The sequence below is a fragment of the Ammospiza nelsoni genome, chromosome 6 (genome assembly GCF_027579445.1).
Source record: "Ammospiza nelsoni isolate bAmmNel1 chromosome 6, bAmmNel1.pri, whole genome shotgun sequence".
Taxonomy (NCBI): domain Eukaryota; kingdom Metazoa; phylum Chordata; class Aves; order Passeriformes; family Passerellidae; genus Ammospiza; species Ammospiza nelsoni.
The window spans coordinates 13,196,223-13,218,690 of record NC_080638.1 but is presented as its reverse complement, the minus strand read 5'-3'; the positions used below and the strand labels follow the sequence as shown (position 1 = coordinate 13,218,690).

General features: G+C 45.0%; 1 protein-coding gene across 3 annotated transcripts in view; it reads left to right on the top strand.

Annotated features, from left to right (window-relative positions):
• Positions 1-16,374, top strand: part of SWAP70 (switching B cell complex subunit SWAP70) — a 36,379-nt gene extending 20,005 nt beyond the window's left edge. For all 3 annotated transcript variants that reach the window (XM_059474087.1, XM_059474088.1, XM_059474089.1), the window contains exons 4-12: positions 1,804-2,031; positions 4,607-4,753; positions 5,008-5,116; positions 6,358-6,539; positions 10,250-10,357; positions 11,522-11,688; positions 12,413-12,611; positions 13,956-14,052; positions 14,374-16,374. In XM_059474087.1, the coding sequence (XP_059330070.1) occupies positions 1,804-2,031; positions 4,607-4,753; positions 5,008-5,116; positions 6,358-6,539; positions 10,250-10,357; positions 11,522-11,688; positions 12,413-12,611; positions 13,956-14,052; positions 14,374-14,489 (1,353 nt within the window). In that variant the 3' untranslated portion in view covers positions 14,490-16,374. The remainder of the gene's footprint in view (positions 1-1,803; positions 2,032-4,606; positions 4,754-5,007; positions 5,117-6,357; positions 6,540-10,249; positions 10,358-11,521; positions 11,689-12,412; positions 12,612-13,955; positions 14,053-14,373) is intronic.
• Positions 16,375-22,468: the final 6,094 nt, after the last annotated feature.

Here is a 22,468-nt window from a genome sequence, read left to right as displayed (position 1 = left end):
TCCAGGATCATAGTTCAGGACTGATACTGCTCAAAGGGAATGAGCAGACAGGCAGAATGTGTTTTGAACATGGGTAAAAAAATCAAGGTTTTTGGAGGTTTGAAACAGCTTTTCAGTGCTCCTGTTCTTGCACTCTGTGAACGCTTTTTTTGGGTTGGGTTTTTTTTTTTTCCTATAAAACATGTCTGGAGTAGGAAGTAAGCTGCTTCCTGCCAGTAACTGAATACTGAGGATTTATGGTAGTCAATGCTTGAAAACCTTGAATTGTCTTTTTAACGTAAGGATTTTGGAGAGTGAAAATCAGCAAAGCTTATTTTAAAGACTGAATTGGAATGCCACTTCTGCAGAGGCCTCTGTTTGACCTTATCTTTGCTGGTAAGAACTGCACGAGGGGCTAAAACTTACTGAAGTGTCTTACTTGGTAAGGCTGACCTGAAAAACAATGCTCTCCACAATTTCTGGAGGCACATTCTGTGCCTGGCTGGGCTGTCTTCTCCTAAGAGAGACTTGAGGAGGATGTGCCAGGCACAACTTGGAGGTGTGTGCCCTTCCAGCTCATTCAGAGGAGCAGGACTTTCCTCCTGGTGCTGCAGCAGCTTTGCAGCTTCTCCTTTTGCTGCAGCATTACCACATGCCCTGGAGCAGGGGCTGTGACACCAAGAGTCACTGAGCTGAAATAGTGGGAAAAGCACATCCCTCTGGGGATTTGGGATTTACTGTGCTACTGCACACTTGTGTTTCCTGACCGCAGGCATGGGGGAAAGGAAGGGTTTTGGCTGTTGGAGGGGAAACAGCAGCCACAATATATTGAGGCCTGGGAGTCCTTGTGGTGAAACGTGTGGGGGACAAAAACACTTCTTTATTTCTTTGTACTCCCAGATCTCTTGCATAGGGACTCAAAAGCCTATTAGACCAGCTATTAGATTCAGATCTCTGAGTTGTAGCAGGAAGGGCCTCACCTATTATTTCATTTAGAGAGTCATTAAAAGCATTTTGCATGTCCTCAAAGCTGCAGGTGGGTTTACTTTAAAATAATGCAAATGAACATTGATGAGTTTAAAACCAACAGAAAAAAAACAGACTAAAGAGCCCCAGCCTTCTTTGCTTCTTTTTCATTCTTGTGTTTGTTTTGACTGGTGTTACTGGTTGTTGCTGTCCTGTGCATGGTAATGCTTGCAGAGTGATGAAAGATGGAAGGACAAGGAGAATTTATTTGGGAAACAAAAGCAGATGTGAAAGATTTCTTTTATTTCCTTTGATACAACTGTCAGTATTGTGTCCAGGGATGGAGTTCTTGAGAGCTAGAGAATAGGGGTAAGGTGTAGATCATACCATGGTCATTTTTCATTTTACTTCTAGTCCAAACAGCCTTCTTTTCTTTTTTTTTTTTTTTTTTTTTTTTTTTTTTTTTTTTTTTTTTTATTTGTTTGCTTTTTTTCTTACAAAATACTTTCCGAAGCTTCTTGCTTTCTCACCCTTCAGTCATTCACAGTTTGGAAGCTGTTGCAGGGAAGGTCCCATGTGTTCTGTAGGAATCTGAAATATTAAATGAGGCTGTCAGGTTCAATTCTTTGTTTTCATGTGAAGAGAGTAGCTGAGGGGATGGGCTTGGCAGTGAAGAGTTCAGCTGGGACAGGAGTTTAAAACCTTTGTTAATTGAACCACCTACGTTTGGGGGCCTACATGTGAGCATGGGAAACTTGCTGTAATGGGAGTCTCTGGAGAAGCTTCCTTTACAGCTCTCAAACACTTGCAAATGTGTTTTTCTGCAAATGATGGATTTCTGCTTGTGTTTCTGCACAGATTGAATATTTACTGAAGAAGATCACGGAAGCCATGGGAGCAGGCTGGCAGCAGGAGCAGTTTGACCATTACAAGGTTGCTCTCAACACCAGTCGAGAGGGACTCTCGGCGTGGGAGCTGATCGAGCTCATCGGGAGTGGGCAGTTCAGTAAAGGAATGGACAGACAGACAGTGTCCATGGCAATCAATGAGGTCTTTAATGAGCTGATTCTAGATGTACTCAAGCAGGTAGGAACCACAGAGAACCAATGTTTTAAAGTATACTTGTTTATTGCTTTAGTTAGAAAATGTTCAATTTGTGCTTAAATTTCTTTATCCTATTGAATAATGAACAGGAGGAAATTTGGTAAATTATCTGTAAGGGTTCTTTAATATGAGCTTATTTTTATAAAAGAAATTGTCCTGTTGTTCAGATTGTTGTAATTGTAGCAGTATTATGAATGAGTTGCTCCTTGGGAGAGTTTGCTTTTAGAAAGTGAAAGAAGTGGGCTCTGACTTGAAATATTACCTTTTTTACACTAGTACCAGCTGCTTGTTAGTTCACAAAATAGCTGCATCATGCTCTCAGTTCTGTTTACAGCTCTTCAGTCTTTGGAAATGCTTTTCTATAGTTTCAGTTATGCTATAGGAAATGTAGCTGTGCTGGACACAACCTCTATGTTTAAACAAGGGGGTCTGGACCAGGGTATTTTGGCTTCTCAAGTGCCCCACTTCAGCAGGGCAGAAAGGTGTGCAAGAGCTCCAGAGGGCTGTCCCTTCTTGTTCTGCTTAGCAGGCTACATGACTGACAACTTATTTACCTGCACTCTGACTCCAGAAATCATGCTGGCCTTTGTATTCTTAGCAAACTTCTTTCTACAGGTTTCCAGTGACTGGATTATCAGTTTAGGAATGCCTTTAAAAACTGCACTTCTTTCATGGGAATTTGAAGTACCACAGGGACCTGAGGGCTCACAGCAGAGTTTACCTAGACAGCTCTTTAAAATTGATTTTTACCTGACAAGAGAATTTTTTTCATCTTTGATTTCTTGGTGAGGAGAGAAACAAAGGATGTCTTGGCAGGCTTTCCTAAGCTGTTCTGAAGAAACCATCAGAAGGTCTTGGCACAGGAAATTCTTTCAGAATACCCGCAGAACAATGCAAAAGTCTATTTTTGTTAACTGCTGGTTGCCTGTTGGAGGTGAGGGCTGGGGACACACACACGTAAAGTCAGTTGAGGGCAAAATGAAGTCATTCTGCTGTTTGGTACCATGAAAATAAATTAACCAGTGTCCGTTCAATCCTACTTGAAACTTGTGAGGAAATCTGATTTCTTTTCAGTTTTGATAGTGCATTGTGTGTCTTCCCCACACCTTTATTTTTGTTGTTTGTTTTGTGTCTCCTTTCTTTCCTCTCCTGGTGCCTGGGCTTCTTTCTCAAGGATGTCTGAGTGCCTTTGAATGGTTCCTTGGCACTTAAAAATAGTTTGTGTCAAGATTTGGCCCTGTGCCTCCTGGGCAGTTTGGACACTTACTGGCCTGGTGGAGGGCAGAGTTCTGTGTGATTTCAGTATCCTCACACCTTGTTGATTCACAGAATTGTCCTGTTTATTGCAGTAATCACATAATTGCTTCAAGGTATTAATTAATCACACATGGTGTCATAACCAAGCGTCGTGCTACCCTTTTTATTGAACACATCCTGGATCTGTAAGGCTTACAGAGGGTAGCAGCAATAGTTAAATTTGTGGTATTTAATGTTCTGAAAGATGTGTCCTTTGTGTGATGGTTGGTGTGAAAAAGCTCCTGCTTTTCAAGAGCTCTCAATGGGTTCTTGGAAGGTGAAAGGCAGCTGGTACTGAAATAATAGGTAAATATGTTGCAGAAATTTGAGGGGAAAGTATTAGTCTGACTTGGCTTTGAAAGCAAATTTGGTAATTCAGGAAAGGAAAAAAAACCCTGGCTATGACTTAGACTGTGCAAAGCATGAAAGATTGAAGCTGCAGGAGTCCTTCACATGACCTTGCAACCAGCCAGATCTCAGCCCCGAGTGTGGGGGTGGCAGACAAAGCTGTGCATTCCTGGTGTGGAGCAGGGGAGTGGGATGGCACCTGGGAATAGGCACGGCCTTGGCTCTGGACACGTTTCAGTGGCTGGAGAAGCTGAGCACAGATAAGCTCTATGTGTAGGGGTGGCTTGGGTTTCTCCTTGGTTTGGTTTGTTTTTTAAACAAGAAAGCTTCTTCAACTGTTCTGAATGTTTTCTTACCCCTCAGACCTGTAGAGAAAGATATCTTTGGATTCAATATGCCACAGCACATTTCTTTTTATATATATATATTTAATACAAGCACATTTGCTATATATATATATATGTATGTATATGTATATATATACATATATATTTTATATATATATATACACACACACACACCAGTTATAGATTAAAGTAGATTAAAGCCATTACAGAAAAATGTTCCATGGTCTTCTTTCCAACTTCTTCATCCTCTTAATCTGGAATACTCTGGATACAGAGTATACTTTCTATATGACTTGTTCATAGCTTATATTGATGTTGGTGTTTCAGTTTTATCTGTGATTTGACTTTTTTGGAAGTTAACTGTCAGACAAGAGTATGTAAGTATTTGGGGAATATGATTACAGAAATGGAAGGTACAACTGAAATACTGACTAACTTTGAAATTGTTTGGGGCTATGAGGTAACTTTTCTGTGGGCTTTATTGGGTCTTTACATCTTTACATAACCAAAAGACCAGATGGTTCAGCAGAGGACAGGCATTTCAGCTGCTCTCTTGCTTTTAACAGGGCTACATGCTGAAAAAGGGTCACAAGCGGAAAAATTGGATGGAACGATGGTTTGTGCTAAAACCCAATATTATTTCCTACTATGTAAGTGAAGATTTAAAGGAAAAGAAGGGAGACATCATACTGGATGGCAACTGTTGTGTAGAGGTAAAAGCACTCCAAAACCAGTGTATGTTTCTAAAGATCAGAGTGAATCCTTTTTTGTGTGTGGGATTGACTCCTGGTATCTTTTAACAGAGCTTTTTTACTTCATATGACACCAGCTCATAAACACCCTTTTAATAAATGCTCTTAGTGCTGGTATTTGTATCTCTGTGACACATAAGTGCATAAATGCTATTTGACTTTATAACTTAGATTTCAGTGTTTGCAAAGCTAATCTTTATTGTTACCCGTTCTAGGCCTTGCCTGACAAAGATGGAAAGAAATGCCTTTTCCTCATCAAATGTCTTGATAAAACCTTTGAGATCAGTGCCTCTGATAAAAAGAAGAAGCAGGAATGGATTCAAGGTGAGGTTTCAAAAGTGCTAGTTATGTGAAAGTTAAGGTCAGTGGAATTCTTACAGCAGTGCTTTGTTCAAATTTGAAATTCATAGTCTTGTGATTTTTTGATATCTCTGTTTTGGGCACATCTGTTTTGGGATCTTTAAGGGGTCTGAGACTCAGGATCCGCATAAGGGAAATCAGTTTTTGTCATGTAGGTGCCTCCATTCAGGCAGCCATAACCAAAATGAAATGGTTGTTACTGTTGTTTTTTATATTGACTGTACTTCTAGGGATGGGGAAGGGAAGCAGTTTTGTAAATCATTGCTTTTGGGGAGAAGGGGAAAGCTTGTTCATTTTGGCACTGTAAAATACTGGCTTTGGTTGTACAGTGCTGCTTGAAGTAGCATGGTTTGGTGAGCTGAGGGTAAAGCTGGGAATTAGGGCTTGCTTTTCTATTCCCACAGTAAAGGTGTTCCTCCTGTGAGACCTTCCCAGGTATGTGATGGGTACATCCATCTGCAGAGTGAGGTAGAAGCCCTTGCAAAGCTGTTGTTGCCAATGCCATTGAAGAATGTGCAGCAGTTAAATATTTGGGGCTGTGGGCTTTCATCTTCCCTCTTTACCTGCAGCATGTGTTTATTGCACCAAAGTCAGGTGTATGATGAATGATTCAAAAGGAGACTTTTTTCATGGTTGTGGTATGTGAATAAAATACCAAAATCATCTGCCACTCCTCAGCTTTGCTGTCTGAAATATTTTGTCACTGTATGTAAGTGAATGAGAGGTACTGTCTTACTGGGAGAAGTTTTCCCTTGGAGTATCTGTAAGAATTCAGGGTTTAAGGTTGGCTCTAGGGAAGACAGGTAACACTTTACTCCTTGGTAAGTCACTGAGTCTAGGTAGTAAGAAATCCTCAAGTGTTGGGTTTTTTGTTGCAGCCGGGTGTATGAGTGACTCCTATGTCCATAGCCTGTTACAAATCAATATTGGAATTGACATAGTGCAGTGGAATTGCATTATGTCAATTGCGTTAGACCTATCCTTGTGGCACACAGCCAGCACTGAGAGCTAAGTGCCTTTCACTTCTGTCAGCACACCTTTGTGCTGACAGCCAGCCTGATGAGAATTAGGACGACTGACAGCAGTGCTTCTGATTTAAAAACCCATTGAAAAATCCCCAACCCCACAGCCAGCAGAGCACAGCACTGCAAGAGTCTACCCAGAGAGTTGAGCACTGCCCTTCCCGGTTCCCTCTGTCCCTGCAGCCATCCAGAGCACGGTGAGCCTGCTGCGGGCGGGCAGCGCTCCCCCGCACAAGGAGGCGCGGCAGAAGCGCAAGGAGCTGCGCCAGAAGCTGCAGGCGGAGCAGGAGGAGCTGGAGCGGCAGATGAGGGAGCTGCAGGCGGCCAACGAGAACAAGCAGAAGGAGCTGGAGACCGTGCGCAAGGTGGGAGCGGAGTGCCGGGATTCCAGCCTGGAGCTCAGTGCCTGTGGCTGGGCTGGGCCCAAAGCTCAGTGCCTGTGGCTGGGCATCTCTGTGCTGTTCAGGCACATGGAGCAGACTCCTCCAGGGCAGCTGTGCTTGTTTCAAACCCCTGTACTGAGCAGTCTGGTGAAAGAGAACCTGCCAGCTCTGTGGATGGTGTCTGCAGACAGGAGAGACCAATATTTTCAGTTGCTTCTGGGCTTTTTGTTTTCTTTTTCTGACAGACACGTATGTCAAACATGGGGCTTGCTATGAAGATTTTCTTCTGTAGTTTACCCAAGTTTTGTTATGGTATTTGTATGTTTATGGGAACTCTTCTCACAGATGAATTTCTATAACTTCTATTTTTAAAAACAAAATATGGCTTTTCTTACTTTTAGTGTGGGGTGTGTCTTGAGAACAGCTTAGAGCTCAATATTCTAATTCAAGCCCTCCCCACTTGCTGCCTTACATTTTGGCTGCTGAGTCCCTGCTGCTAGAGCAGTCCAGGTCTTCCTTTGTTTACTCTACATGTCTCCAATACCTCCCTAAATTAATGTAAGTTTTTTGCATTCCCATTTAGGACAAATCTGTATCAATGCTTGAGTTTTTCATAAATAAAACCCACCAGTTTAAGCCCTTAGGAAACACTTCAGTGATCTTTGCAGCTATAAATATTGTGAGGGCATTTAGGGCTTTAAGTCTAGAAAGCTAACAAAATTTTTAAAACCCACAATTTTAAAGTCTTGTCATTGTCACAATTTGTTGCAAGGAGAAATTTGTCTTTTTTAAAATTAGTCTTGCACTGACAATCCTGATGTAGGTATTATTGTGTTTGTCTTAAATGGAGTCTGACAGTGGAAAACCATCTTTAAATTTAATTTTGGCACCTGTAGTCTGCCATGTGTTTAAGATTCAGAATGCAAAATAGTCAATAAAGGATAGCCTATGTTACCTTCTACTGCTAAGTAATGTACCCATTAACAGAAATAATAAGGTTGGATTTCTGCATTGTTTAGTGCATGGAAAATATTTAGGGAGGAAGACAACATGAGAGCAGCCCCAAAGGAGCAGGAGGATCTTGGCAGCGTCCAGGGAGTTTCATAAAAATCACTGTGGGTAAACTAAAGAGAGTTGTGGCCAGAAGCATCTTTTGAAGTGGGCTGGATTAAAATGATTTCTCAAGGAAGGTGTCTTAGGCTGTGACATGAACTACTGCACTTTGCCTAGGTGGAACTAGGGGGGAGGCACATTGTTGGAGGAACTGAAAGGGTTTGATTAGTTAGAAAACTGTTCTTCAAGGAAAGGGCTTTGTAAATGCTTCAGGAAACTGGATTGTTCTGGGAAGCTCAGAAGTTGATTTGCTGCTGATGGCAGTGAGCCACCATTTATGCAGCATCTGCCAAAGTGCACTCTGGGACTGGTTTGTATTCTGGTAGCTCCTGCAGTAGAGTATTCCAAAAGAATAAATGCTTTTGTCTAAAATAGATTTTTTTTCATATTTTTACTGGAATTTTGACATGTGCACATTGAACAGACAGGAAGGTAAGTTTTTCCTTGTGTGAGAGCATGCACAAGACGTGTGACCCTTTTTGTTTCAGTTTGGGGTCTTGCATGGCCTTTGGGGACTCTGTGCTGTCTGTGCCTGCTGGAATGGTGTGTTCCTGTTCTCTCCCCCCTCCAACACTTGTGGCTTTTCCCTGAAGTGCACAGTTCCCAGTAACCTGACCTGCTGGGAATGGTTTTGTGGATGAAGCAGGGAATTGCTGATACTGAGTGGACAAAGATAATTTTCTTGTTGGCTCTCTGGCCATGGCCTGGCACCCACCTGTGGTGGTTTGCAGGGGTCCCAGGACGAAGGAAGAGACGAGGATTTTACTCCATGTTTCAGAAGGCTGATTTATTATTTTATGATATATATATTATATTAAAACTATACTAAAAGAATAGAAGAAAATTTCATCAGAAGGCTGGCAAGGAATAGAAAAAGGAATGATAACAAAAGCTCATGACTCTGAGAGTCTGAGCCAGCTGAGTGTGATTGGCCATTAATTAGAAACAACCACATGAGACCAATCACAGACCCACCTGTTGCATTCCACAGCAGCAGATAATAATTGTTTACATTTTGTTCTTGAGGCCTCTCAGCTTCTCAGGAGAAAAAATCCTAAGGAAAGGATTTTTCATAAAATGTCTGTGACACCCACCCTTGCCTGTGACTCTGCACATTCACCCTCTCAGCTCAGTATTGGCAATGTTTGTTTAATTTCAGAGTGGGGAAGGAAATCTAGAGGAGATTTCACTTAAATAGGTATCTTGGATTTGATTGCAATGACATGCTTTTGAATGCCCTGGCAGAGGAAGAATGCTGCTTCTCAAACACTGGCATCATTTAATCCTTGCAAAGGAGAGCAGTTCTGTGCTGTGTTCTGCAACATAAACCCAGAAACCTGAACCTTCTCCTTCACTTCTCATCTGAGACCAGAGTGGTACTACAAGCATGTAAAAGAGTGAAAGTTGTAGCTTGGCAGTTTTAATCATTGGAGCATCTCATTGGTTCATCTAGGTTGGTGAGGGAGGGTGGTTTCAAGGTAGTACCTTCAGGAGCATGACAGAATCACAGAAAGGTTTGGTTTGGAAGGGACCTTAAAGATCCTCCAGTTCCAGTCCCCCTGCTGTGGGCAGAGGCACCTTCCACTACACCAGGGTGCTCCAAGGCCCATCCAGCCTGGCCTTGAACACTCCAGGGATGAGGCATCCACAGCTTCTCTGTCCCTGTGTCACCTCCTCTGGGCTTGCTTCAACAGGTCCCTGTCATCTTTTTGTTGTGCCCTGCTCTTACTAAAGGTCTGTGGAAGCTATTTCCACAGCCCAGCATATTAAAAACAGCATCAGATAAGTTTCTTAGGAAAATTTTGTGGAAGAATGGTTTTGTTTTCACTACTGGTAAAGTTTAGGCTGGTACTTGAAGATTTCTAATCTTGTGAGGATTGAAATCTTGACGAAAGGAAAAACTGGGACCATATGTGAAATCAAGATGCAGCAAAAGTAAAATAAGATGCAAGAAGGTGGAAAGGTATCAGCAGCTCTTTCCCAGGCCTTACCTAAAGTTCCTCCTAATTTCAAGTGATGATTATGGACCAGGATTTTATTTACCTTACTTGGCAGTTTAGGGGATGTTAGAGGGATGATTCACAATCACTTATTCTAGTCAAAGTTCCTGACACTTCTGCTTTCCCATGGCAATTCAGTGCTTCTCATTTCTGCTTCTGTATGAACTCTGTGCTTGCTGTCATGTTTTCCCTGTTGGAAGTCCTATGCACTCCTGCTTGAAATGTGGTTTTTCATGATAGTTTTCTATCCTATTGAGGTAGAGGAGGAAATACAGTGATTTCTATCACTTGAGCAAAGCAGGACTCAGGAAACTTGGAGATAGCCAGGTAATTGCCTTTTCATTGGTAAATTTAAATTGTCTTGTAAACAATCAAGATAGTAAATTATATTTATAGGCTGTGAATAATCTCAGACATTAAAAAATCCAAACTGGTGCCTTGATGCTTTTGAAGGCTTCCTCCATTTTTTTAAGAACCAAAAATTGTTAGATAAAGTTCCATTCCCTTAAAATAATTTAGTTTTGACAATTTGTTTTCTTCCTTGTTTTCTTCCCCCTACCCCCCACCCTTCTCTTCCAGCAACTGGAAGCAGCAGCTGCTCGTGCTGCTGAGGAGGAGAAGAAAAGGCTTCAGACTCAAGTTGAGTTACAAGATCGCTTCAGTCTGGAGCTGGAGAGAGAAAAAATGGTGAGAAGTGCACGAGGGGTTTTGCTGCTATTCCACATAGGCAGCCATGTGTTCAGCAAGGGCTTCCCTCACAGGCAGCCACTGAAAGGATTCCACAGGTTTTGCAGGAGGCTGGAGAATGGAATCTGTGTTGCATTTATTTGAGATGTAGGAATAAAATACTTTTACTGATGAGTTCAAATACTGGAACAGCTTGGTTACAATTTGTACAGCATTCAAGGTTTAAATATGATTGGAAAATTGGGAAAGAAATAGACTGAAGGATAAATGCAAACTGAAGTTCCCCTTGGAGTTTTCAGAGATGGAGAACCTGAGGCCAGTATTTGCTGTATGGATAAGCAAAATGAATCAGGCATAATCAAAATGCATTTTATGTGTTCCCAGAGCTGTTGCTTTTTAATGCTGTGTGTTTTTTTACAATTATACACACACACAAATATAAAAAATAAAGAAATATTGCTGCTTTACAATACTGTTACTATTCTACTACACTGAGGATTCCCCAAATAACTGATTTTCAGGCTTCAGGGGCTGTGTCAGGTTGTTCTGTTAGCTGGGGAAAAGAAGTAGACAAGTGATGTGATGGGACATCCCAGGACATGAATGCACACAGTGCTGCTTTATGGGCAGAGTGTGAATTCCTGAATACAATCCCTTTCTGGGTCACTGGGATTTGGGTCAGCTGAGGGGAGCAGCCTGCAGACCAATGGGGCAGGACATTCCAACCCCCTTTATCCATCCTGTGCCATCATCCAGAGACAGAAGTGTGTGAGATACACTGCTGTCAAAGGGGGAGTGAAAACAGTGCCTTTAAAGCAGCCTGACCTTCATGTCTGGCCTCTACACAACCTTTCTCTTCCTTCACTTGTGTATCTGTAAACTAAGCAACAAGATCAAGCTGACTAAAATTAGGTTTGAATCCCTGTAGAAGTCCTGTGTTGCAGGAAGTAGGTCAATATAAGTGGCCTGTGTTATTATTTATTTTTTTTAATGCTCTTAGTTCCACATCTGCAGATCTAGCCTCAATTTTATCAGTTCTGCTCTGCAGTCAGCAGGAAGAGGTTTGTCTCTGAAAACATGGCCTGAGGGAAAGCTGGCAATTCCTTTAAAAATTGGAAAACTGAGTTGAATGGTAGTTTATGTGTCCCAAATTTGTGCTGCTAGGTAAGACAAAAAATGGAAGAGCAGGTTGCTCAGAAATCATCTGAACTGGAACAGTATTTACAAAGAGTACGTGAACTGGAAGAAATGTACAAGCAGCTCCAGGAGGCACTGGAGGATGAGAAACAGGCACGTCAGGATGAGGAGACTGTGAGGAAACTTCAGGCCAGGTATGGCTTTGACCAGGCGGAGAAGTGTTTGTCCCCCTGCCAGTAGTGGGTGTCTGTGCCCTGCTACTAATGACTGCTTGCCTCTTGGAATGGGGAACTTCAAGTCCAAACACAGCGCAGATTTTATTTTTCCTTAAGATATGAAGGCTGAAGCTGCTGTTTATGATTTTTAAAATATGTCTGATTAGCCTTTAGCAGAGGGCAAGCTCAGCAGTTTTGGAAAAGCAGGTGCAGTCATTTTTCCAGGTGTTGTGCATGTCAGCATGTGAAAAACAGAGATCACTCTGTACAGGCTTTTCAGCTGTTTATTTTATAAAGCAGTATTTGTAAAAATGACTTTCTGCTGTATTTTATCACAGGTTTAAACTGTAAGGATAAAGGGTTAAATTTCCTCTTACAGAGGCTTTGTGGAGTGTGGTTTTTCCCTTCATATACTCAGTCCTCCTAAGACAATTAAGATAACTTGTGCATGCCTGTTTCTTCTGGGGCTCTGTGTTGTGTATTTGCATTATTGACTACATTTTCTGAATGGCCCTTTGTCAGACTGCCTGCACTGCTGGCATGACACTGAAGGCAAGCCAACAAACAATCACTTTTCCCCTGCTTCCCAAGCTTTTTAAAAAACTATATTCTCTTTCCCCAAAAGAAAAAATTAATTATTTGGCTTCCATGCATGGATACAACTCATGTTAAAGTGCAGTTAACATCACAATCCCCGTTGCAGATTGCTGGAAGAGGAGACAGCAAAGAGAGCTGAACTGGAAAAATGGCATTTGCAGCAGCAACAGACCATTCAGATGACAGAAGCAGAGAAGCAAGAGCTGGAAAACCAGAGAATGATGAAGGAACAGGCTCTTCAAGTGGCCATGGAGCAACTGAAACAACTTGAGTTGGAGAGGAAGGAGGCCCTTGAGCAGTATGAGGTGAGCTGCTCTGGTCATCAACCTCTCATCCCTATCCATAGATTGAATTGGAAGCTCTTCAGTATTATACTTCTTTAAGGGTTAGCATGGCACAAAAGTTGTAAGAGGTAGGTTAGTTGGGTTGGGTGAGTTTTTGTTTTTGTTGGTTTTGTTTCTAGTTTTTACTCTGTTTCTAGCCCAGTAGATACATTTGAAGAAGAGGATCTGTTTCAGACACACCTCTGAACCTCTTTTATTTATTTTTGTCACAATTTGCATGCCGGCCAGCTCAGTCACATCCTGAAATACTCTGTGTACATTTGTTTTCTACTGCAGTCTCAGTTCATGTGCAGTCTCACTGCTGCCATAGCTGGGTGCATTTTGCTTCTGATGTAATTCTCGCAGTGTTTGGATTATGTCATGGCACTGCATTGTCTTCTACAGATGAAAAGTCAGTGTGTTACTGTAGGCACCTACTCCTCCAAAATGTATTTCAGCCCTGGATGGAAGTTAAGGATAGGTAGGAATTAGCTCAGATTCTCAGTGTGCAGCCTTGAGTCCCATAAAGCCAGGCCTGCTCTCTGCTCCACTGAGTGTTTCTGGGGAAGGTCAGTAGTGTTCATGGAAGAAATAAGAGCCAGAGTCCAGCAAGTACAGAGGCTGAAGTGCTGCACACTTCCCAGGGCTAGAGAGGTGTTGATCCTGCATTTATTTAGGTCAGGAAAAAAAGCCTGGCAGGGTTTGTGTTTAGCAGGGGAGGGTGTTTATGGGGTGAGCTCTGAAGGACAAGCCTGTCTCGCCTGGCACAGAACACAAGTGCTGCACTCACTGCAAGCAAGGGCCCAGCTGGGGTGGCTGTGGCCACTTTACAACTTCCCAGGGTGGTGTTACATCTCACAGCATTACAAGATTGCTTCTGGCCAGTACTTGGCTCTTTTTTAGGTGACATCTCAGGCTTTTTGTATGGGAAGCATCATTTACTACTCCAGAGGAATTGCTGAATACAGTAGACATATAAAACCACAAAAAACAAATCCACGAAACAATTATTTTAGAAATAATTAAACATAAATTTTAGCCTTCCATTTAGAATTGCCCAAAAGACCAGTCTAGGCTGAAGAATGAAGACTAGCTTCATTACACAGCTACACAATATTGTAAAACCTTGTTATTTTAGGATTCTGGTTTGTCAACTTTTTTTTTTTTGTGGAGTGTGGTGATGACCAAATTACTTAGGATGGTTCCACATTAAACAGAGAGCTGGGGGAATTAGCATGGTTCTGGCTTTTGGTTTGAAAGGTGTTGTATCTTCATATAAAAACAGAGTAAAGCTGTTGTTTTCAAGTGGGCTCTGTCTTGTTTTAGGAGGTTAAGAAGAAGTTGGAAACAGCAGCTAACAACACCAAGAGTTGGAAAGATAAAGTAGCTCATCATGAGGGATTGATTCGACTAATAGAGCCAGGTGAGTTATCAACAGAAGAGTTACAAAAATATGTATTTATTCTGTCTCATGCACTGATATCACTTGGTGGCTTACTGAAGTCTGCCTTTTCCTGTAGTTTACTGGTTCATAGCAGCCTCTAAGTACCAGCCTTTGTGACAACTGCTGATGGGAGCTTCCAAGTCTTTCCCTCTATTGGCCCTACTATAATGATTTTATTATCATTATTGTTTGTTTCTTTTATGTTTAAAACAAAGCAAGGATCAGCCTGAACACTGCATTGCAGGAGTGTGATGTCCCTGTCAGAACTGCCTGTCTCAGGTCTTGCTCTCTGTCTTCCAGGCTCCAAGAATCCTCACTTAATCACAAATTGGGGCCCAGCTGCCTTCACTGAAGCTGAACTGGAGGAGAGACAAAGGAGCTGGAAAGGGAAGAAAGCCACTTCCACTTCAGAGTGACAGTGGCAGCTGACACATGGCCCGGAACAGGAGCCCACCTCCCTCGTTCTGCTTTGCACAGAGCAGCCTCTTGCTTACAGAGTTTAGTTTGCTCAGCAGGTTGGGCCTCTGCTCATGAAATGCTGTTTGCCACGCTGGAGGGTCTGCTCAGAGCTCAGCCATTCCAGTGGGTGGAGTATGTTTTCCCTCACTTTTCCAAGACTTTGCAACTGAAAGTTTGTATTGAAACGTAGCTTGTGACAGACAGAGTTGTTCCTATAGTAGCCTGTATCTGACAGCAGCTAACCAGTCAGGCAGCATCACTTTCATTCCAGAAGGTCAGGGAAGCAGTTGTTCTGCTGGTTCAGTTTAGTGTCATTTCAGCCCAAGGTAAATCAGTCCTGGAGGTTGTGTCCAACTCTGAGATGGAGCATTACCTTTCTTTCCTCCTTTTACTTTTGCTGTCCCTCTGTTACTCTCTGCATGGTGCTTCCCTTGGCAAGGGGGGGCTGCCATCACTGGGTGCCTGCTGCCTGCTTGGATTTGGTGTCCCGTTTCCCTCTCTTTGCAGGAATCCAAACAAAAGAACTGGAGATAGGTATGTAGAAAACACTGCTGTAAGACATTTGGAAAAAGTAGTTATGCAAGACTGTTTTTGTACTGTCTTATACCTGAGAAGAGCTAAATTAAGCCTTGAGAGTTCTCTTCATAGTATGAAAGATGAAGTTTTGGCTCAGATTTCTGAAGCAGATCAATGGAAGGTAGTAGCACACACAGGGCAGATAGCTTTTGTGTCAAGGCTGTGTTTGTGCAGGAAATCTGATTATAACATCCCACCATTTTTAGATGGAGCACTGTCTTACTTTTAATTGGAGGCCAGATTAAAAAAATGTAAGAAGAAATGTTTTTTTAAATAAAAGTGATAAATGTGTAGTGAATACTGCTTTAGAAAAAAAAAGTAATTCCTGTCAATAAAATAACTTCACTCTTTCTAGTACCAAGGCTTCCCAAAGAGCCTGCTGTTGTGCCTTACCATTCTCTCCTGGGACAAAGCCAGTTATTTCTGTTTTTGTAGGGGAAAGGAACAAGCCTGTGACTTTGCTTTGCAGCTCTCCCACAGCAGCATTGCTCAGTAAAACAGGATTCCTGCCAGCTTGTACAGACATTTTGAGATGCCCCCTCGAGCAGGTGCCCACTGGTGTGGCTTTGTGAGCAGCTTTGACTGTACCCCGGCCATCCATCCCTCACCTGCTTGTTAGTTCAGCTACATGTTAAATTATTTGTAGTAAATAAGTGAATTTTTCAGGAGGATAAGCAGTGCCTTGCTGTGCAGCACTGTGATACTTGGGTCTTGGAAGAGCAGAAGCTGTACAGAAGTGGTGTCCAGATTTGGAAGTCATGAATAGCATTTTATTTGCCTATTAACTAAGACTCACTCAAATACTGAATCTTTGCAGACATTTATTCTCTGGTTGTATTTTTGTACTAATTGAAATCTTTAATGTTTCAGTAAATGGAGTGCTGATTAGAATGGCAGGAAAATCCAGGATCTTCCTATTTATACTCACTGTACAGGAAAACAGTAGTTACTTAAACTTGATAACAGTGCATTTTTTTTAAATTGATCACATTTACAGAAGCAATGTGAATAAAAAACCCACCCACCTGTAATAGAATTACTAATGTACACAAGGTTAAACTTTGCTAAAGGAGCTGGAATAGTATTTGTAACTACCAAACATCTTATGTGGAGAGCAGAAGGGGTATTGGGGCTAAACTTGTTTAATTTTTCTAACAGTCTTTATTTTGGACAATGTTTTTTTAAGAACACCAAATGCTGCATGTATTCATATTTTTTACTGTTCTTTAGAAATGGCTGTTTAATAAAGTAATATAAAGTCATTTACATTTTGGAATTAATGGATGTCTTGTTGCTGGGTTTCTTTTGGCCTGTTGGAGTTCAGAATCCAGTGACTGTTGTGTGGAGGAAGTTTAATGGTTGGATCAAGGGGATGTTAAAGGCATAATAAAGGCAGTGGTCACACGGTAACACAAACAGCCTTTGTTTTAGCAGCACTCCTGCTCTTAAATGTTCATATTCAGTACTCCTTGCTGCAGGATGGGGCAAGGGCAGAGCAGGCTCAGCAGGGAGCTGTGGGGGCAGACACACAGCAGCCCCTCACAGTGTGTCAGCCCTATCTGTCTGTCTGTCTGTCTGTCTGGCAGAAGAGGAAATGAGATAACGTTCCTTTTAGTTTCGTCGTTTCTGCTTGCTCTGGCAAATCAAAAAAGCTTTGTGTGAAGCCTTGCTCAGTAAAGGTGGGGGGTGTGGTTGGCTTAAAAATTAAACCATTTGCATGCCGAGCAAAAATAGCACTTGAGAATGAGCCCCTTAGAGCGGCACTGAGCAGCATCCCAAGGGTGCCCAGAGCCATGAGTCACTGCCGGGGCATGGAAATCTGCATCCTGCTGTGCCGGCATCTCCTGCTCCCACAAAGCAACGAGCCTGCTCCTGGTCAGGATATCCCGCTGAACTCTGGGGTTAGGGATGCCACTGCTCTGCCCAAGAAGCCCTAACTACACCTCAGGCTTACACAGAGGCCAGGGGAAAGCTGTGCACTTGTTTTTCTCTGCCAGACTGAGGTTTCATTTACTTGCTGCTGCTGGAACAGTCCTGCAAACCACAGCCCCAGTACCGTGCTGTTCCCTCTACAAACAGGATGGGGTTTGGTTTAGGGTTTTTGTTTGTTTTTGTTTTCTTTTCCCTGTGACCATTTTATGGGGCTGATTTATGAGCCGTGCTCACTGGATCACACATTCCCAAACTGTAACAGGCTGGCTTCCAGCAGCTCATGTTACTCCTGTTTCACGGTCCTGCATGAGCGGCCACAAAAGCAAAGCCTCTATGGGGAACAGTGTCTTGGGACAGAATCTGTATCCTGGGAAGGTGGGGAATTGGAAGCAGGTGACCATTAAGGTCCAAAAGAAGCACCTGTTTGGCCCTGTTATTGGCAGGGGGATTGGAAGCAGGTGATCATTGAGGTCCAAAAGAAGCCCTGTTAATGGTAGAGAGATTGGAAGTAGGTGATCACTGAGGTCCAAAAGAAGCCCTGTTAATGGTAGAGAGATTGGAAGCAGGTGATCATTGAGGTCCCTTCCAACCCTAGCCGTCCTGTGGTGCTGTGTCTCAGTCATGCAGGACACCTGGAACAGGAGCTCCACCATCCCTCTCAGTGAAACCGAACAGAAAATAACTGCTCTGATTTTTATCTCAAATATGCGAAGCAGTTTGTAAGCAATTTCTGAGCAAACCGGTGCAGGGCCAGAAGGGGGATATCCACAAGGCCTTTCAGCTGCCTTGGGGCGAGAGGTCATGATTTGTTCCCAAAGGAAGCGGTGCTGAAGGGAGGAAGGTGTGCCGTACGCTTGTCCTCTGAGAATGGCAAATTCCTTTCACACTTAACAAGATTTTTAGGGGCTTTCCTAGTCTCGTGACTTGAGCATTTTGTCTGTGCCTTTGTTTTGGTTTTTTGTATTTTTGTTGTTTGGGGGTTTTTGTTTGGCTTTTTTTGGGTGTTTTTTTTTTGTTTGTTTGTTTAACAAATCTTTTGGGGTCACTGTGGCAGCCCCCGCGCCGCCCGCCCGGCTGCCCACGCCGGGACACCGAGCGGGGACAGCGGGAGCGCTCCGGGCCGGCCCCGGGGCTGCCTCATCGCTGGGCTCCGGCTGCCACCTCGTGGTGGAGCAGCCCAGCGTCCCTCGATGGTGATCCCGCGGTGCTCCCGGCGTGGCGGTGTCCCGGGACAGCCACCCTGGGAAAAGCGCCGCGGCTGCGGCACCGCCACCGCCTCCCTGCCCTGGCCACCGCAGCCCTGACCCTGCTCCAGAAGCCCGCAGTTCCTCTGCTAGCTCAGCGTGCCCACAGACATCCCGTCAGCCTGGGAAAAATGGAAATTTTTTTGTTGTTGTTGTTGTTACTACGGGGCTGTGAGCTAATTCAGACATATTTTCCGAACAACCCGCGGACAATGTGCGCAGTGGGATGCAGCATCCCGCAATCTCGCATCTGCAGGCGCAGCTCGGGCTGCCGTGCGGCTTCTCTGAAAGCAGAACAAGGAAAAACGTGCGAGGGAGGTTCCTTCCCTGCACACCGCCTCTGCCCAGGTGCTGTGGGCGCGCCCCGAGGCTGCAGGAGCGGGGCCGAGCCGAGGACGTGCTCAGCATCACGTACTTCCCTTTGGGAGCGGGACTCGGGCTCGCCCCTTCCAGCCACGAACGGGGTGGGCGTGCGTGGGGAGAGGATATCAGCTCATTCATGTGACCGTGAGGGCCAAAATACAATAAAATAGATATAAATAAATATAAAATAAAGTTTAATATATAAAATAAATAAATAAATTATATATATATATAATAAAATGCAAATAGAAACTTTGTGGCTTCCACACTTACTCTCACAATGAACTCCAACTACCTGGAAATGGCAGGATTCAAATATAGCTGTGCTGTGAGGGCCCTCACAAAGGAGGGATGATGAGGAGGACTCCACTGAAAATAGAAGGCTAGTTAATTACTTTATTATACTATATTATTCTATACATCTAAAACTGAACCTGCCAAGCACTCAGCTCTGCACACCAACTGCACACACTGCACTGAATCTTGTGACTGTCACCCAACAGTCCCAACACACACTCTTGGCACTGATAGGTCAAGGAAACAAAACACCATGACTTTGGGTAAACAATCTCCATGTTGCATTCTACTTTTGCACAAACACAGGCACAGCAAATGATAAGAATTGTGTTTTCTTTCTCTGATGTTCAGACAATGTGAAACCCAGAAATATTCTTGGGAAGAACTGTGCCTTGCTTTTCTCTGTGAAAAGAAATGTGAGGCTACACTCAAAAGTGAAGAAAAGCTCTGTCCTATGGACTGGCTTCCTGGGTGTGCCAAAAGTACCATCCTTTAAAAAAAAAGGAAAGGCCAGTGGTTGTTTTAACACATAAGATGAAATGATGTTTGGCAAATGTAGCTGCATCTCACCTCCAGAAGAAATTAAAATTGGAATGGTGCGATGCAAAACAGTTCAACATCCTGAAAGGCCTTGAGAGGGAGATTCCATGAGGCAGTTTTTAACACCTGTGTGCACAACCCTAGGAGAACCACTTTACAGGAACCCTTCTCTTGCCTTTTTTCTCACATTTTAGCCTAATTGACAGAGGAAATGTAAAATGATATGAGCAGCAGGGTCAGAGGAAAGCCCATGTATACTGGACAGAATATTGATAACAAGGAAAAAAGAAATCACAATCTCCAGCACAAATGCACTCACTCTCCCCCATAAGCCTTTACTGAGTAGGCTATCAATCCCTTAGTGAATAAAACCAAAAAAACCCTTTCTACCTTACTCAGTGTTCTCACAGCTCACATCACTCTTCTGCCCACCAAAGGGGCTTGATCTACACCAGCTTTGCACACAGTTGTTAAAGTAATTGCTAATTAATAGAGGTGCTTGCTGTGCCTTTAACAGGATCCAGGCACAACAATGTCCTCATGCAAACACTCCTCACCTGCTGTCACTCCTGTTGTTGCACTATTTCTGAGCACACCTCGATATCTCAGATGGGATTGAGAGATCAGGCATAGACATGAGGCAGTTTCAAAAGCAGCCTGGACTTGGTGTTGACACAAATTAGCTGTTTCAATTTGCTGCCTGCCCCAGCAGGAGATTTCTCTTCTCACTCTGAGGAGGCTTGTGCAGCTCAGCCAGGACTCAAAGGGACATGCTGGGGACATGCAGGTCCTCTGGGGTGCTGGTTCTTCAGTCCTGAATGAAAAAAGAAAAAAAAAAAACCAAAACAAACCACACTTTAAAAATTTTATTTATGGTCACACTTTGCTCAGACATTTTCAGAAAGTGCCTCTCACACTGGGGCTGGTTTTTTGCATTTGGAGCAGTGCAAGGTTGTGTTCTCGGAACCATTTCCTTTGCCAGTGATGCTTTGGGTTGCTTACTCTCCCCATACCATGAAGACAACCACCACATCTCTCTGTGAAGGTGGAACATGCCCCATCTCCAGCCAGGCTTTCCTCCCAGGAAGAAACATCCACGTGGCCATGCTTATTCCTAGACAGGAGGTGGGAAATGATGGGAGCAGGGTACAGCCTGCTCACACCCCCAAAAGCTGAGTGTTGTGGCACTGCTCCCTGTGGGGATGGAGGTGGCACCTTCTGTTTTTGTTGGTTTGCTTTAGTGTGGCCATTGCCTGCCTGTGAGGGCTGCGCCATGTCCAGGGGAGTCTCTGCTGTTTAGTGGAGCTTCCTGGGGAGATGGCTTGCCCAAAACAACCAACACAGGACAGCTGGGCATGGCCCCTGTGGTGAAGGAGAGCCGCCCGCCCGTGCTCCAGCACAGGCTCCTTGCTGTCACCATTACGGATGGCAGGTGCCCAGCCTGCAGTGGCCCTCAGCCACCTCCAGCCAGCAAATCCTTCCTGCCAGCAGCAGAAAATCCAGAGGGTGCATTCCTTGAAATCATACTTCAAGAAGGGGCACAGGCATGGGGTACAAGAACCAGTCAGAGGGGAAGGGACCAGGAAACTCCACCATGGCTGGGCCAGGCTGCTCAGAGCAGCTGTGCCCTGGCTGCAGAGCAGAGACCAGCCCTGCCCAGCTCCAGGGCAGCTCTGTCTCTGCCCCTCAGCCCCCTCTGACCAGTCCTTGCCCCTGGTGTCCCCGGGGCTGCCAGCAAGGCCCGGGTGCTGTGTGCTGCACTCGGGCTGGCACTGAAAGTTCCCGGCTGAGGCCGAGGCCGGGCCTGCTGAGCCCACAGCACCTCCAGGGGAGCGGAGCCACACAGCCACTCTCTGCTCTTCCAGTTTTCCATTCTTTTCTCATTTTCATCGAGCCCCAAGTCCCTACGTGCCGAAGCAGGGTGAGAAGACTGACACGATTTTTCCAAAGCCCCCGGCGAGCAGTGGGACCCGCAGCCCAGGGCCCCGCCAGCTCCTGCCCCGGCAGGCCGGCCAGGCAGCGGCAGCTGCTCCCCCAGAGACGGGGAGAACAATAAGGAATACCAGATCTGCCGCAGGAATGCGGGAGATACCGTGGCGGGGGGCCCTGGGAGTCTGGGCAGGGCTTGCTCACGGCTTGGCCGCAGCCCAGGGGATGGCACTCGGGCCGCGCTGTCCCCGGCCGCGGTGGCGGGGGATTCTCTGGAGATGATCGGAGGAAGCGCGGGGGATTCTCGGGGGATGCCCGCGGAATGAGCGGGGGATGAGTGGGAGGTGCTCGAGGGGTGCTCGGGAGATTCTCGGGGGATGCGCGGCCCCCCCGGGCGCCGGACAGCAGATGGCAGCCGGACACCGCCGCACGGCCCCGCAGAGCCCGGGGAGCAGGGCCCTGCCCGGCAGGCTCCTAATGAATCACATGCGCGGATCCCGCCCGGGGAGGCAGAGCCGGGGATGCGGCACTGCCGGGCTTTCACCGCGGGCCGGCCCCACGCTCCTGGCCGTGTCACCCGTGTACGTGCAGCACCACAGCGCTGCTGCCTCGCCGCAAACCCACACCCCACAGCGGCCAAAACCTCCGGGGCAAGGAGGGAGAGGAGCGGGCAGATGCTGCCCGGGCTGCCGGCACAGCTGGGCACCGCAGCCCCGGGATTCACCCAAAGCCGGGCGGCCGCGGTGCCCCCTCCATCCTGAGGACACGCTGGGCACCCGAGCTGCTCGGGGCACAGACAGCAGGGTCTGCACCCACCGCTGGCAAGGCCTGACACGCCAATTAGAGAGTCATTACTCTGTTGAGTAACATTTTCCCTCAATGACTTAGGAACTTTAACCTAATTTTGAAATGTAGGGGAGGCTAAGTTGGATTACCTTAGCTCAACTGCTCGTGTCATAAGCCCTTGAAAAGGGGGACTGGAGGGTTTCTTTCTCCAGAAACCTTTTGTTGGCTAAAAAAATCCTTGTTTTTTTCTTAGCTCAGACACCAAGAGG